Source organism: Epinephelus lanceolatus, chromosome 1 (assembly GCF_041903045.1).
Source record: "Epinephelus lanceolatus isolate andai-2023 chromosome 1, ASM4190304v1, whole genome shotgun sequence".
Taxonomy (NCBI): domain Eukaryota; kingdom Metazoa; phylum Chordata; class Actinopteri; order Perciformes; family Serranidae; genus Epinephelus; species Epinephelus lanceolatus.
The window spans coordinates 34,232,165-34,246,589 of NC_135734.1; the positions used below are offsets into that span (position 1 = coordinate 34,232,165).

A 14,425-nucleotide genomic window follows, 5' to 3' on the forward strand; every position below is an offset into this window, starting at 1 on the left:
ACTTTGATCAGTTGAACATTTGATTTTCCACATCAGAAGGTGCTCCGCTGGACGACACCAGCTCATCTTGTATTGCATTCACTCTCTCCACACACCATCCAAATAATAAATACACTCAACTTTAGGAACCATAATATGCTTCTTTTTTTTTTCTTTTTTTTTACACAACATTATTTTATAAATAAAGAAATGTACAGTTATTTTCAACCATGTTTGCTTAAATTATCTAAACGAGAGAGCACAAAGTGTGTTATGCATAAAACAGAGCGTGATCTGTCAGTTCGGGTTCGATATGAGAGGACGGTGAGGTGAAGCTTAGCTGACAAAATACAGTGACAGTTTCAAACACTAGTGCAGCACTATACTCGTTCCTGTTACCTCTCGCTGTAGAAGTACACTTCCTGAATGTTTTAACACTGTTTTATGGCATTCCTTCCCTTTACGTATGCAGGTAGCATTTTAACATGACAGATAAGAGAGACATCACGGATCTCTCGTTGCTACGTTTTTGATATGCTGTAGTACAACATGATGTAATGCGATACATCTGGATCGTTCTGTGATGATATTCTGACGAGAATGTGCCAAAAAAGCAGTACAATGTGGCTGACGACAGTTCGAGTTTGTCCTGAAGAAAACGTTTAATTACATGATATCCATCCGTATGTATAGTAGAAAAAAACTCCATCTTTATCTCTGAGGGCAGAACATGCACCTTGTACCTTGAGATCTTCTCTACTTTCCGGACTCATGATTTTTGACTTGTTCCAGGTGAAAAGCTTAAAAAAAATCTGTCCCCACATTGATTCCTAAAGGTGCAGGGGGACAGCAGGACAAGAGAACAGCTTCTTGCACTCTTTCTTTCCTTTTGTCATGTTGAGAGACTCCATATTTGAAAAGGAATTTTAATCCAAGTGATGCCTGGAGGAAAAAAGGTGGCACTGCTCACACTTGAAACATGCCTGCGTTTGGGGAAGATGTCTCCTGTTGTAGCAGGAGTCACATGGCAGGGTGGTACAAGTTTCCAAACCTTCATCAGCCCAGCCGTCTGCTCTGGGAGAAGTTTAAAGGAGGGGAGGAACAGGATGATAAAAGACAGGAACACTCCCTCTTTCCTTCCTTCCTCTCCTCCTACAGCACACTCCTTGCTTCTCTGTGCAAAGACTTCCTGTTCCGTCAACAGTGACGTGACCAGGGTGCTACGACACACAGCAGCAGGTTCGCACCTTCGGCTGCTCTTCCTCTATTGGCTGTTTCAGTTTGAGGAGGGGTGGGTCGCCGCTGGCTGGCGTGTAGTAAACCGCGTTGCCATTGGAGGAGACCAGTGGCATGCGGGGGTCCTCGGAGTTGTTTCTGGCATCAGTGAAGGAGTCTGTGGAGCCGTTGCCTAGGTGACCGTTGAACAAGGGGTGATTCAACAATTTGGCGGCAGCTCTCTGTTTCTTGAGCTCAGACAGGGTCTGAGCACGCTCTCTCGGCCAGGCTTCCTCCTGAGTAGGCTGAGTGGTGACGATCCCGCCCTTATCAGATGATGATGTGTTGCCATTTGAGGGCGGTTGTGGCGGCGTGGACGTCGTCGTGGAGATGAGGCCGTTCTGTTTGTTGTTGCCATCTTTGAGGATGGTGGGCAGCTTGGGCTTCTCTGGCAGCTCCACAGCTACGACTGGCTTGACCTGTGGGACATCAATAAGATTAGTTTAATCCCTCTATAAGGCTTCTCTTTTAGATGATTAAGTGCATGCAGCCTGACTCTGTGTGGGGGAGATCAGATATCTTTGATCTGGTGCCCAAGCTATCCTATCAAGCTCAAATGAAATGAGATGTAAAGCCAATTTATTTGCTCCTATAAATACAGTCTCCCCTCTGAAGTTGTTGAACCACGGCTTTCTGCTTGACAAAAGGTTGAAATTAATTTTATGGTGCATTTTTCTGCAACCTGCATCAATGTACAACCATTTCAGATCATCATTCTTACATTTCTCTTAAAGCCTTTTAACCTTTTGAGGATAACGTGCCTCAGTTTGTTGCAGTCAGTGTGTGGACGCACAATAGTGCTTATAATAGTGATTGCATCATTAGTAGGAGTGTAACGATTCACTCAAAATCAAAAATCGATTGAAGCTTTCAATTCCAATCACTGAGATCAGGGCAGAATCACACCACTACCATTTACAGGCATCCCACACAGTTTAGCTCACCGGTTCCCAACTGGTCCAGCCATGGGATCCAGATTTCGCCTTCGTCCTTAGTACAGGGTGCACCTGGTTCAATACATTCAGTGTCATACTTGAGTTTGGCCATGTTGCCATAGCTGTCCATTAGTTACTTAACAAATTAAAGCTCTGTGCTGGAAATTGATTGTGTATCAAAATAAAGTGTGTTTTTTACAAACTTGACATGTTCGTGAGTCACTTGCGGCCCATTCAGAATGGACCCGCAACCCACTTTTGGACTGCAACCCACCAGTTGGGAACCACTGGCATAGCTTACTTTCAGCTGCACTTTTGCGGGCACAATGGCAAGCTGAGGTCAGACACACAACAGAACTAAAAAATACTCCAGCTTCCCTGAAGTCAGTGGTGTGGCAACATTTTGCCTTTCCCATGAGTTATGTTTCTAGGCTACAGTAGTAAAGTGAAAGACTTTTGCAGGTGAAAAACTCAAGGTGACGTTGTAAAGTACCCTCCTGCCATCTAGTGGCTCTTCTTTTTGTTCCCAAGTAAGCGGTAAAATCAGTTACTATTATATTTTAAATAAATGACATAAATTTGACCATATGGCCTTAGTGTGGTACATTTAAAAAAAATATGGCAGTTATATCACACCTGATATCATGCAACCTATCTTTTAAAGAAGAGTTTAAATCAAGATGCACTAGTCTAACAATGGCATGTCCTTCAGTGCTAATAAAGTCCTGGCTTAGAGAATTGTGACAACTTTAGTAATTAGAGGAAGACAGTTATTTTCCCAGTGTTGGAAAAGCAACTGTGGCACCCAAATATGGTGTGACATTTTTATCTGTTGGGTCGACTGTTGATGGAGGGCTGAATTGCAGTTTTTTCCATTGTGGGTTTCTTCCTGTGTGACTGTTTGATCTTCAAGAGAGTTCTGAAGGAAACATCCACAACCCTGACACATCTACACTAGATCTGACATTTAGACTCCTGAGGTGTGGGAGAGATGATTACATTACTGCCTACCTGGCTGAGCTAAAAATTTCACATAAGTCACCTCAGGTTTTATTTTTCCGGTACAAAAAATACACCATCAAACAACAAAATTGACATGTGAGGATGAATTCTCAAATGTTACTTTTAAAACTGCAACAAATGTATACTGGTTTACCTAAGTCAGTTACCTAGCATCCATCCATTTACCCATTTTCAACCGCTTATCTAAAGCCAGGTCGCAGGGGCAGCTGGCTGAGCAAAGCACGCTTTCTAGCTCCTCCTGGGGGACACCGAGGTGTTCCCAGGCCAGATGAGAGATGTAATCCCTCCAGCGTGTTCTGGGTCTGCCCCAGGGCCTACAAGTTGGATGTGTTTGGAACACCTTCAACGGGAGGCGCCCAGGAGGCATCCTGATCAGATGTCCAAACCACCTCAACTGACCCCTTTTGACGCGAAGGAGCTCTACTCCGAGCTCCCTCCGAGGCTGAGCCCAGTCACCCTTTTGAGGAAACTCATTTCGTCTGCTTGTCACCTCATTCTTTTGGTCATTACCGGGAGCTCTTGACCATAGGTGAAGGATGGGACATAGATGGACTAGTAAATCAAAAAGTTTAGCCTTCTGGCTCAGCTCTATTCATCACAATGGTCTGGTACAGCGTTGCACCACACCGCCAAGGAATTAACTAGCAGCAAGAATAAAATAGGAATAACACATACCACATGGTTATTCTCCTGATCAGACTCTTTCTCCTTTTCCTCCTCTTCCCTCCCTCCCCTCCACACGATGGCCTCCGTCTCGTACTCTTTACGGCACAGGTTGTGTCTGTCAGACAGGCTGGCTCGCCGCACCACTTTTCTGTAGAGACACATGAGTTTCCAGTGAGATAGAGCAAGTAAGAGAGATACATGCCAACAAATATAAATACACCATTTTCTAAATAAAATATACAATCTATGCATTTATTTTGAGAGCAATTTAATTTGTCAGCAATTAAATTTTACAGCTGACGATAAAGAGAAGCCAATCTGCTCATCTAAAAACATTTACAACATCTCTACACAAGACAGAATTCAGATAAAAGTCTGCACACTGAGCTAATGCCTTCCTTTATTGACAACAACTTCTGTAAGACTGAAATACTTATATATTAAACTACATTTACTGGGACCTGTCGGTATAGTGCACAGATTTCTTTCTGACTTTCCTCGACTTGTCTTTGAGGGGAAGAAAAGTAAATAAACAATATTAAATACCATGTGTAGTAACGCTTGTAACACCAGCAGATGTCAGCACTTACCCACGACTGCCTGCACTCGACGTTCGCCTACACAGTGAGGTCTTGTGTTTGAGCTGTGACTTCATGATAATGTCATGTTTGTGTTTTAGGTCCAGTAGGATTGCTCGGAACTCCTCATCCTCACATAGATCTTAAAATGAGAAGGATGAAGGACAGGAAATGTCAGCACTGTTTTAGTTGGGATTTATTACTCTCTTAAAACAAATCCAGGGTTGTAAAATGAATTTCCTTAGATATTTATTATTCTTTTGCTTTTATTTTCTCATACTGATTAACATATAATAGAATTGTGACATTTTACTATTTACACTCCATCAAGACTGCCAAAAAATGTAATATCTAACATTTACTAATGTAAATAGCACAAAAAAAGGTTTAGATTCGTCTTAACAAGATTTAAATTTAGCATTCAAACAGAACAAAGCAGTGATGTAAAACTTTCATTGACCGAACAAGCTGGAAATAAGACCCTGCTGAGAAAAGACATTTGTTTCTTAACCCCCCACCAGGAGTATTGATAAGAGTGTTGAGGGGTAAATATACCGATGGGGGTCTCATCTAGGAAGGTCTTGGCATTGAGACTGGCTCCATGAGACACCAGCAGCTCTGCCACATGCATCTGAAACAACAACAGCAAATCACATTAATGGCATCAGAAAACATTGTGTGTGTATGTGGGTGCTTATCTATTTCCTGTTATGTTTACCTTACCTGACCCCAGCACGCTGCAGCGTGAAGCGGCTGCCATCCATCTGAATCTCTCAGGTCCATGCGAGCTCCCCCCTCCAGCAGCAGCTCTGCAGCCTGCACGTAGCCATTTGCTGCTGCGATGTGGAGCTGTGAGGGCAGAGCAGGAACAATGATTAGGTTTTTCCACTGCACAGGATTTACTTTAGATATGCTCTGTGCATTAAATCCAGTGTGGATTTCACACTAAACCCACAAGTGAGATGACGAAGAATAATGTACGACTACCTCAAAAATGCTGACCATATCAGACATCACACTACACCAAAAAAAAATCTACATCAGATTTTCACGTGTCACTGGTCATTAGTGTTTTGTCAGATGAGGTCCACAACCTTATAAAAAGGCACTGTCATCATTTGAAGCTGATGGGCTGCTGGGTGCAGCTCAAACAGCTCTTCTGTAGTTTGTTTAATAAACTGCATTAACAGTTAGAGATAAAAACTGATCCTGCTGCACTGAGATGACCCACTCTGCAGGTCAGAAACTCACTTTTATGAGGAAGTAATTATACCATCAGTTGAGAGGCATGAATAACTGCACATCTTTTTCATCATCATATCTGTTCAGTCAGGATATTAAATCCAGCACTCAGTAGGGCTGGGTATCGGTACTCGATACCTTACCGCAGTGACCCAATACCAAGTAGTATTGAAACTTCCCCAGTCAAACGATACCCACATTCGATCCTTTTTTTACTCAGATCTAGAATACATTGACTAATTTGTATTGTTTTGCTTGCAGCCAATCAATTCTTTAATTCAATGCAATGTGTGATTGGCTGACTACCGCAGCAGCTAAAACCCAAACAGTCCACCAAAATCCTTTTGAAAGTATGGCTAGACTACACGCCTGTGACGTCTGGTGGCGTTTTATGCAACTGAATGCTTCCGTTCACATGATCTGTATCAAATGAAGTAGGAAAAAAAGGTCTCAAATAGGGCGGGGCGATGCATCAGTATTGTATTGATACTGTGATATGAAACAGGAAATCGTCTTAGATGTTGGGTTCGATATCGTTATATCACAATTGTTGTCTTTTCCTGGTTTTAAAGGCTGCATTACAGTAAGGTGATGTAATTTTCTGAACTTACCAGATTGTTCTAGCTGTTCTTTTATTTCCATGCACATTTCTGATGATTGTTTATCGAATATCTCAATGTGTGAATAATATGTGAAAGCACTAACAGTCAACTCTATAATATCGATATTGAGGTATTTGGTTAGAGAATACTGTAATATTTCCTTTCTCCCATATCGCCCAGGCCTGGTATCAAATGAAGTAAGCTTCTGGTACCTGTATCACTTCCAGGGTAATGGTATTGGTACTCATTTTTTAGTTTTGTTTTTTTTTTTCCAATAACAATATGTTATTGTTATAGTTTTCAATTTATTTTTCCATCAAGAACAAGATTCAGTTCAATCACAAATCAAACATCTTCCTCATCTCCACTTCCCATTCAATCTTTGCATTGAGGAACTCTACTTTCTGTAAGGCTCAATGAGTATATTATAAACATAGGTTAAGAGCTATGCTTTTCTTGCATCATAATATCTTCTTGGAAATCCTCCAGTGGAATAAGTTTGTGTACCTGTAGATACTTAAAAAAAATGAGCCGCTGGGAGCCCAAAGGAGGATCTCAATTGTTGAGAGGTTCTTAATCTTGTACTCCACCCCCATTTTGTAGCAAAAACACCTAAAATGAAATACCCAAATTAAAATGACTGTAGCTTCTGAACCGCTCTGACTACATGCATGCATGAGGTCTTGCCAGAAAGCAAACTCTCTGAAGTTTCTTGTGAAAGTGTCAGAAACACTGTAGGTGATACAGACAGAGTAATGAGCCACTGAAGTCAGTAAAAAAATGTAGATTTTACCTAAATTAAAATAAAAAATGTTTTTCAGGATGAATAACTGTCTGTGGCTTCATCTGAGCAGGTAAATGATACTATGGGGCTGTAGGCACACTATCAATGAACATTTGTTTAAAATTTGAAGAAGATTGCTCAGAGTATGACCATTCTCCATTGTTTTTTCCATGAAAAGATCCAGGCGGAGCTCCAAATGACAAGTCGCTCACTCTGCTTCAAAACAGTACTATCAGTGATCAAACAACACTCAGCCAGCTTCAAACATCATACCTTATTGAAATCAGGCATGATTATGATAGTTGATGTTGTTTTTGACACAGAAACACCATAAAATATCACCAAATAAAGCCATATGAAACGTTAAAGTTATGATCCCACTTTCTAGACGGTATATCTCAGCCAAAAATAGTGGTAGGAGTGAGACTCTTACCTTTTATAAAAGATCTAAGCCCCCCGCTAACAGCTCCGCATAAGATCGTGAGTAATCCTTTAACTTTTCCCATTGAAAAACAGCATGACATGACTTGTCACCACTCATCGCGATTTTGGACTTTGTGTGTTTAGCCTGCTCTGGTGCGAAATACGTAATGAATAAAAGAAAACGATGTTATTTTCAAAAAGTCGAGAGCCTCCTGAATCCGGCAATACCAAACATCACATGGTTTGATGACGTAGTGCGCGTGGGAGATACCATTTAACAGAGGAGGAGGGAAGCGAGAATGTTGTCCTGGCGGAGTTAGGTTAAATTATTGTGTTCATACAAATGTCCAAATGTATGTACGCTTCTATTATACCAATCTTGTGTGGTACCATCCCTCAATGCCCCCGGGTAAAATGATATGTAGGTTTTTGAAGGATACCCAGCCCTAGAACTCAGTCAGTCCAAACTCAAGTTAAACAGCCAAACACTGTTCAAACCCACAGCTCTTTACTTTAAATGTGAGTGGAGACACCAACGTTTCCAAAAATATCAGGGGGTGAATTAGTTAGAAAACTGCTAAATGCTCATTACATATTTCCACAAGCTCAGCTGACATCTTAGACTGAAGTCTAAACCCCAGAATGTTCAATTTACTATCATAGAAACCATTAAATATTCACTGTAATATTTCGCATTTTTGGCATTTTTGCTTTAAAGAACGATTGTAATTGATTATGAAAACTGCTGCTGATTAATCTTATAGCGACTTATACTCATATATTCAAAGAGGAGCTGCAGACGCTGATACAAAATCTGTATAAAGTGTTTGTGATCCTGTTGATGATCCTGGTATGAAATTAAAGGAAAAACTATACACACTTAACTTTAAAAAATGTGTTTTATGCTAAGACTCCTGTTAGGTATTAATACATGTTAAGTGAAGTGTGATAAAGGGTTAAATTTAAGATTAACAATTAGTGTTGTTTCCATTTTTTCCCTAGCCTGTAAAGCCCGGAGAATCTGTCTGAGAATCACACACACATAATACGAAGCTGATGCCAGCCTTCATTTCATCCGTATCAGGGATGAAGCCTGATGATTTCTCACTCAGGTTTATTTGGTTGCTATGGTGATAACCTTAGACCCCACTCAAACTCTGACAAGGGAGAAGAAATACATCTTGGTCAACCGGTGGCAACGTGAGCTTCCACTGACAAGAGTAAGAGAAATGAAATCCAACGCTATTGATCCTCATGCGGAAATGATGATGTATTGTAACTGGCAGAGGAGAATGTGCACTGCAGGGGTTCACACACATGCATTTGATATAGTGCTGCATCTCATAAAGAATATCACTCTGTAACGACTCACTGAAATAAATCAAATGCTACAGCAGCAGGAGGACAAAAGGCCAAGAGAAACCAGGACTTAAAACAAAAAACAAATGCATGGAAATAAAACAAACGGTGACATATAAAAGGTAATTACAGGCATTTTTGTACCAAGGTGTTTTTCTCTGTCTCCTAGAAACTGGGAGGTGTGCTAGAAAAAATCTATAAAGAATAGTAGCAATTTGAATGTGCTAGGTATCTTTTAAAAGCAGCCTTTTCTGTGAAAGTTCAGTGTTTATAACCCACTGTGAGTGTATCTACAACAAAACATCCCAGAATATTTGGAAAGCAGGATGTGAAGGCTGAATCTAGGCTTTACAGCACAGCAGTAATGTCAGTAGCTCCCTGATCTCTGAGCACCTGACGCGTTAAAGTGGATCTATATCCTGGAGAGACTGTCTGAAAATGAGCGCCATTATCCACTTTTTTAACGTTATCACGTCTCCCCTCGTCTGTTTGAAAGCCAGCTTTTCACTCCACCTTCGAGTGAAGCAGTTTGGATCAGTTATAAACACTTGATGTAGTATACACTTGAGATATTTCAGTCTGGACACAAGTGGTGGACCGACCGGTGTTTGCATCCTCGGTGCCACGCTGCCTGCATGACAAATGTCAGAAATCACAGGTTTCATAATGTCTGCAAAGCATCCTTGTGTCTGTAATGAGCGATTTAGATTCCTCACACAGTATCACTGACAGCCTGTCTGAGGTGTCCCCTGCCTCTTGCCCCAAAGCGTACTGAGATAAGCTCTCTGTGTCTTATCTGCTTTTTGGCGTGAAGACGTGCCGGTTAGGTAAACTGGAAATTTTAAACTGCCGGTAGGTGTGTGTGTGTGTGTGTGTGTGTAAAAGCCCTGCGAGGGACTGATGACCTATTCAGGATCTACCATTCTGTCCGATACAAACGTATTCAGGGGCAGACTGCAGCCCCCTGCACTGTGACTGAACAGGATAAGCGTGTTTAGAGGATGGATAAATTATTGTACTTTGAATTCCCCCTGCAGTGATTAAGGGAGGCTCAACAGCGTGATATGGGGCACTTATCTAAGTGTTATATACATAAGCTTCCTCGTAGACTGTTATTAGGTATAATTTTGCTATTTAGATGACAAAGCAGACACAGTTTAAAGCAAATTAAATACATGAATATTGTTGAATGCAGAGCAACTTTTTTTTTGGGATGAGATGCTTTGGTTGCATCTGGTTGCTATGATACATAATATCCATGGAAGTTAAATTGTTGGCACAAGGTACCTGCTCTGGGTGAAGGGAAGGCTGAAGCATGTGGGGAGAGAGGACAGACCAGCTGTTCTGTGTGGGCTTAGTAATAATTTGTCCTCTTGTACATGTAGGATGTGACTGTTGGTCTTTGTGGTATTTGTCCTGCCGAGGGGCTGCAGCTTTTACCCAAAGATATTGTATTTTTCAACTCTCGGAAACCAGAAAAAAATGGCAGAGATTGCAAGCAATGCATCACAGTGCAAAATAGATGCTCAATGCCTCAACATATTTAAGTGTTAAACAAAACAGAAACATAGCGGTTGTGGCAGTTGTTTGCCAGCCCCTGCAGTTGGCTTGTTAATAGCACAGTATTCCAGTATTATTGAGACGGCCCTACTTCCCTACAAATAATCACTATGGATGCATGATAACGTCCATACCTCATCAGTATCAGCAGATAATAACTTTAAAATGAAATATCTGCTCTTATGGCTAATAAGATGACACTTAAATTATTATTATTGCGGCTTCAATGATTTGAAATGGGTCACATTTGCCCTGTTGGTGACTGTTGCCAGGATCATCTCAGGCAGAGTATAATCCAAGCTTTTTAAACTCTGATGAATTTTACAGTTTTGTTTAAAATGATACATAAAATAGATATAGTATCTTTTACATGTATCCTAAGTTAAAGTAATTTTCTTATTTTATAGTGAATGTGTACATTTGGAAAAACATTGTATTCTATATTTGCAACTGTTGGAGGGTAAAAAAAATATGACTGACACGTAACTAGATCATTTTGTGATATTAGTTATATATCTGGGGGATATAACGTGTACATAGTGGTATTTTTTCCTTATATATTGTTCACAAGTAGCTTTGGAAAGTTATCAGGGTACACAGGTACATATATATTTTTTTTTTCTTGATCTATTTTTATTATGTATATGGGCTACAGGTGTGGCATGTCACATGAGTGGCTCGGGACGCACTATAGGTATTTAAGATGGCGACTTTCTGTCATGTATCAGAAGGCTGAGGAAGAGCAGTGTGGCTCTAAACTTCACTCTGTTTAAATTCTTCTTAACAGGAACTACTTGGTGTGTATTTGTGTTTTTTACTTTAACAGACGTTTCTTTGGTCCAGCACCTACTCCATTGAGAGGTTGTGATGTGTTTGGCTTTTGTAATGTTTTTGATGCAGCTACCAGAGGGCCATCATGATAAGAGTGGGCATAATAATCTGTTGATTCCAGTACAGGAGAGAATTTACATTCTTGCAATGAGGTGGAAAAAAATATGTGCGTATATCTGCATAGGCAACTGGCAATATTGAGTTGGCATATCAGACACTGGCAAAAATCCAATATGGTGTGTCCTTAATAATCACAGAAACCACTGTAACTTCAACCAACAAATTATTATTAATTGTATTTATTTATCATTTCATATTTATTCTCGAATGGTTTCAATCTTTTCAAATTCTTTTTGTGTCCTATGGTAACTGTGCTTGTTTTAATTTTTTAAAATCAACTAAACTTGTCTAATTAATTCTGCCTGTCAATACAAATAGTAATATTCCTTTACATGTGAAAAACATATTTTGTTTATTAACACAAAATAGGAACAAACTGTAATCTGTTAGTGTCATTTTTACAGTGTTTTTGATGTAAATTGATCGTTTAGTGAGTACCTTGTTTGTGTCAGTTTTTTTGCAGTGAGTCAAACCAACATACTGCAGGCTGAACTTCCTCTCTCCTTCTTGAAGTGATTTATCATTTGTTGAAGTGACAGAACTTCATGAATTGTTGAACAAATTGTGTCTCCTCTCCGAGTCTGATCAAACGGTTTCCAACCACCAGAGATGAGACTCATTGTTCCTGCGCATCAAAACAAGGACAAAATGTATTTCCGTGGAAAACAAAAGATTAACCTTACATAACTTCCTACCAGTTACAGGTCTCTTCTTTGCCAGAGATTTTAATAAGGCATGCTCTAGTTTGCTTCATCGTGCTCGAGCTAAGATTAACAGGACGCATGAAGCAAAGGGACAAGCAGCACAATCGCACAATCTGTGGTTAGACTTTAAGGCTTAACAGGGCTACTACCATGTAATGTCCCCTGGCTATTCTCATCCAGTGATCTGTCACGTTGTTTCCCCCAGTGTGGAGAAATCTCTGATACATAATAAAGACTTCATTAAGGCATGTGACATTATACGCTCTACTCAGGAAATTATACGCTAATGATTTTTGTGACCTATTTGACTTTTTAATGCATCAGTGCGCTGAACTTCTCAACTAAACAAATTCAGTGACCGCAGTCGGTACACTTTACACAACAATACCAAAACAAATTACTTATTCACACAGGACATGAGCTCTGAACAGTCTCAGCTGCTGTAGGTTTGTGTCAACAATAAAACAGCCCCAAGTGTATCATGAATTTATCCACTCTGAATGTCTCACCCACCTCAGTTAGGCTTTTGTCATCGCTCATAAAACACAGACATCTTCACGTTCTGATTTTTTTTGTCGCCATATTTGTTCATTCATGACTCATCGTGTTTGGAGTTTTTATGTTTTTTTCGATGCATTTATCAACACACATATTTTTCTTCTTTAAAAGGGCCAGTGTGTAATATTTGGCATGGTTTATTGTCAATCTGAATCTGAATCTGAATATTCTACCCATTAATATGTTTATATAAGTATATAATCGCTATAAAATAAAATTTGTTTGGTTTTCGTAGCCTTATAATTATGCCTTTATATATATATATATATATATATATATATATATATATATATATATATATATATATATATATATATATATATATATATATATATAGCAAGGGCCTTGCTTTAGAGAGGTCGCCATCTTGCACCGCCATGAATGTACGGCAGACCGAGTGGACAATCCAGCCAGCCAGAGAACGTGTTTCGCGTGTATAAATGAACCAACGAAGACAGCGGAAGGAAGGAAGAAGGAGGAGGAAACAGCAGAGAGTGTTAGTAGTTCGTCAATAGAGAGTAGTGAAAAGTTTTTTTAGTTATAAATTTTGCGAATGGACCACACTTACCACGCAACAGGAGAGAATGAACCCGAACCGTCATCTGCGAGGAAAAGAAGACGCAACTTCACTCCTTGTGATGCACTCTCTGTGGCGCTTTTCCTCCTGATGATATATCTCCCCAACCATGGTAGCACCGAATCCCATTCTATGCATTCAGCCTCTCTTCTTGCCCGCTCAGCATTAAACACATGGAGTTCCTCATCTGTATGCTCCGGCTCAAACAGGTATGGCTCTGGATCTGTGTCCGCTACAAGAAACTCTTCAAAATCACGTTCAAAGTCGTCCATTGCAGCTACTATAGTCCGGAGATATTGCTAGGCTAAATAAACAGCTGAGCTCTGTTTACAGGCTACGCTGTCAGTCAGTGTGCGGGCTGGAGATTGGTGGAGCAGAGAGGGGAGGGGGGTCCCCACTCGGTATGGTAAACGAGTATGTGTGTATGAAGTGTGTCTGTTACGCTAGAAGAGTCAGAGTGTGGGACAGAGTCTTTTACCCCCTGGAGTGTTACCGGAGTTTTTGGAGCGCTCAAATAAACTGGGCTTTTTCCCGAACGCTCCTCTGGTCTCCTGCTCGTGAGGGATTCATTACAATATCGTAACATGGTTTAGATTTCTAAATAAATATTCACCTCATCGCTAGATAGACCTTCTCCTGAAAAACTCGTGCGCAAGGCTTTTTGTCCCTACGAGGCCGCCGTCATTTACCCGACGGGAGGGGTGAGCGAGTGAGCCCTGCAATCTAGAATTTGACCACTGATGTCACTCTTTCCAACCCATTTTACACACTGGCCCTTTAAGTGCTTTTAGCTTATTTATTATGCTCATGGTGAAGTGTGTTTCATTTTGGATAGCTGAAACTGTCTTGGTAATAAAGCCAAACTCCAGCCAGTGTTACGTCCTGTTTTTCGGTTAACGTTATTCTTCAAACAGAGGGTGTTGGTGTGGTTAATAGTCAGGCATGATCCAAAGTAACAGCATGGATATTAGCATGACTTGCAATAATAGTTTTAAGTTGGATATTTGACAAACAATCAACGGCAAGTGATGATGGCAGTAGGAGGACAGTAAAGTCACCTCCCAGCCCTCCTGTTTACTTCTCGGGGGTGGCACAGACCCTCAGCTGTACTATGAATAAAACTGCGTGCACATCTGCCAAGTTGCAACATCCAGGGCTGAACAATGCAGCCAACAAGGAAGTGCCAAAAACTGCAGTTCTTTTAATGTC

At 40.5% G+C, this 14,425-nt stretch overlaps 1 protein-coding gene across 1 annotated transcript in view; it reads right to left on the reverse strand.

Annotated features, from left to right (window-relative positions):
• Positions 1-200: 200 nt before the first annotated feature.
• ppp1r16b (protein phosphatase 1, regulatory subunit 16B) overlaps positions 201-14,425 on the reverse strand; it is a 154,799-nt gene continuing 140,574 nt past the window's right edge. The window contains exons 7-11 of the mRNA XM_033625578.2: positions 5,180-5,305; positions 5,012-5,087; positions 4,469-4,598; positions 3,888-4,026; positions 201-1,673 (exon numbers count right to left, since the gene is read on the reverse strand). Coding sequence (XP_033481469.1) covers positions 1,200-1,673; positions 3,888-4,026; positions 4,469-4,598; positions 5,012-5,087; positions 5,180-5,305 — 945 coding nt within the window. The 3' untranslated portion in view covers positions 201-1,199. The remainder of the gene's footprint in view (positions 1,674-3,887; positions 4,027-4,468; positions 4,599-5,011; positions 5,088-5,179; positions 5,306-14,425) is intronic.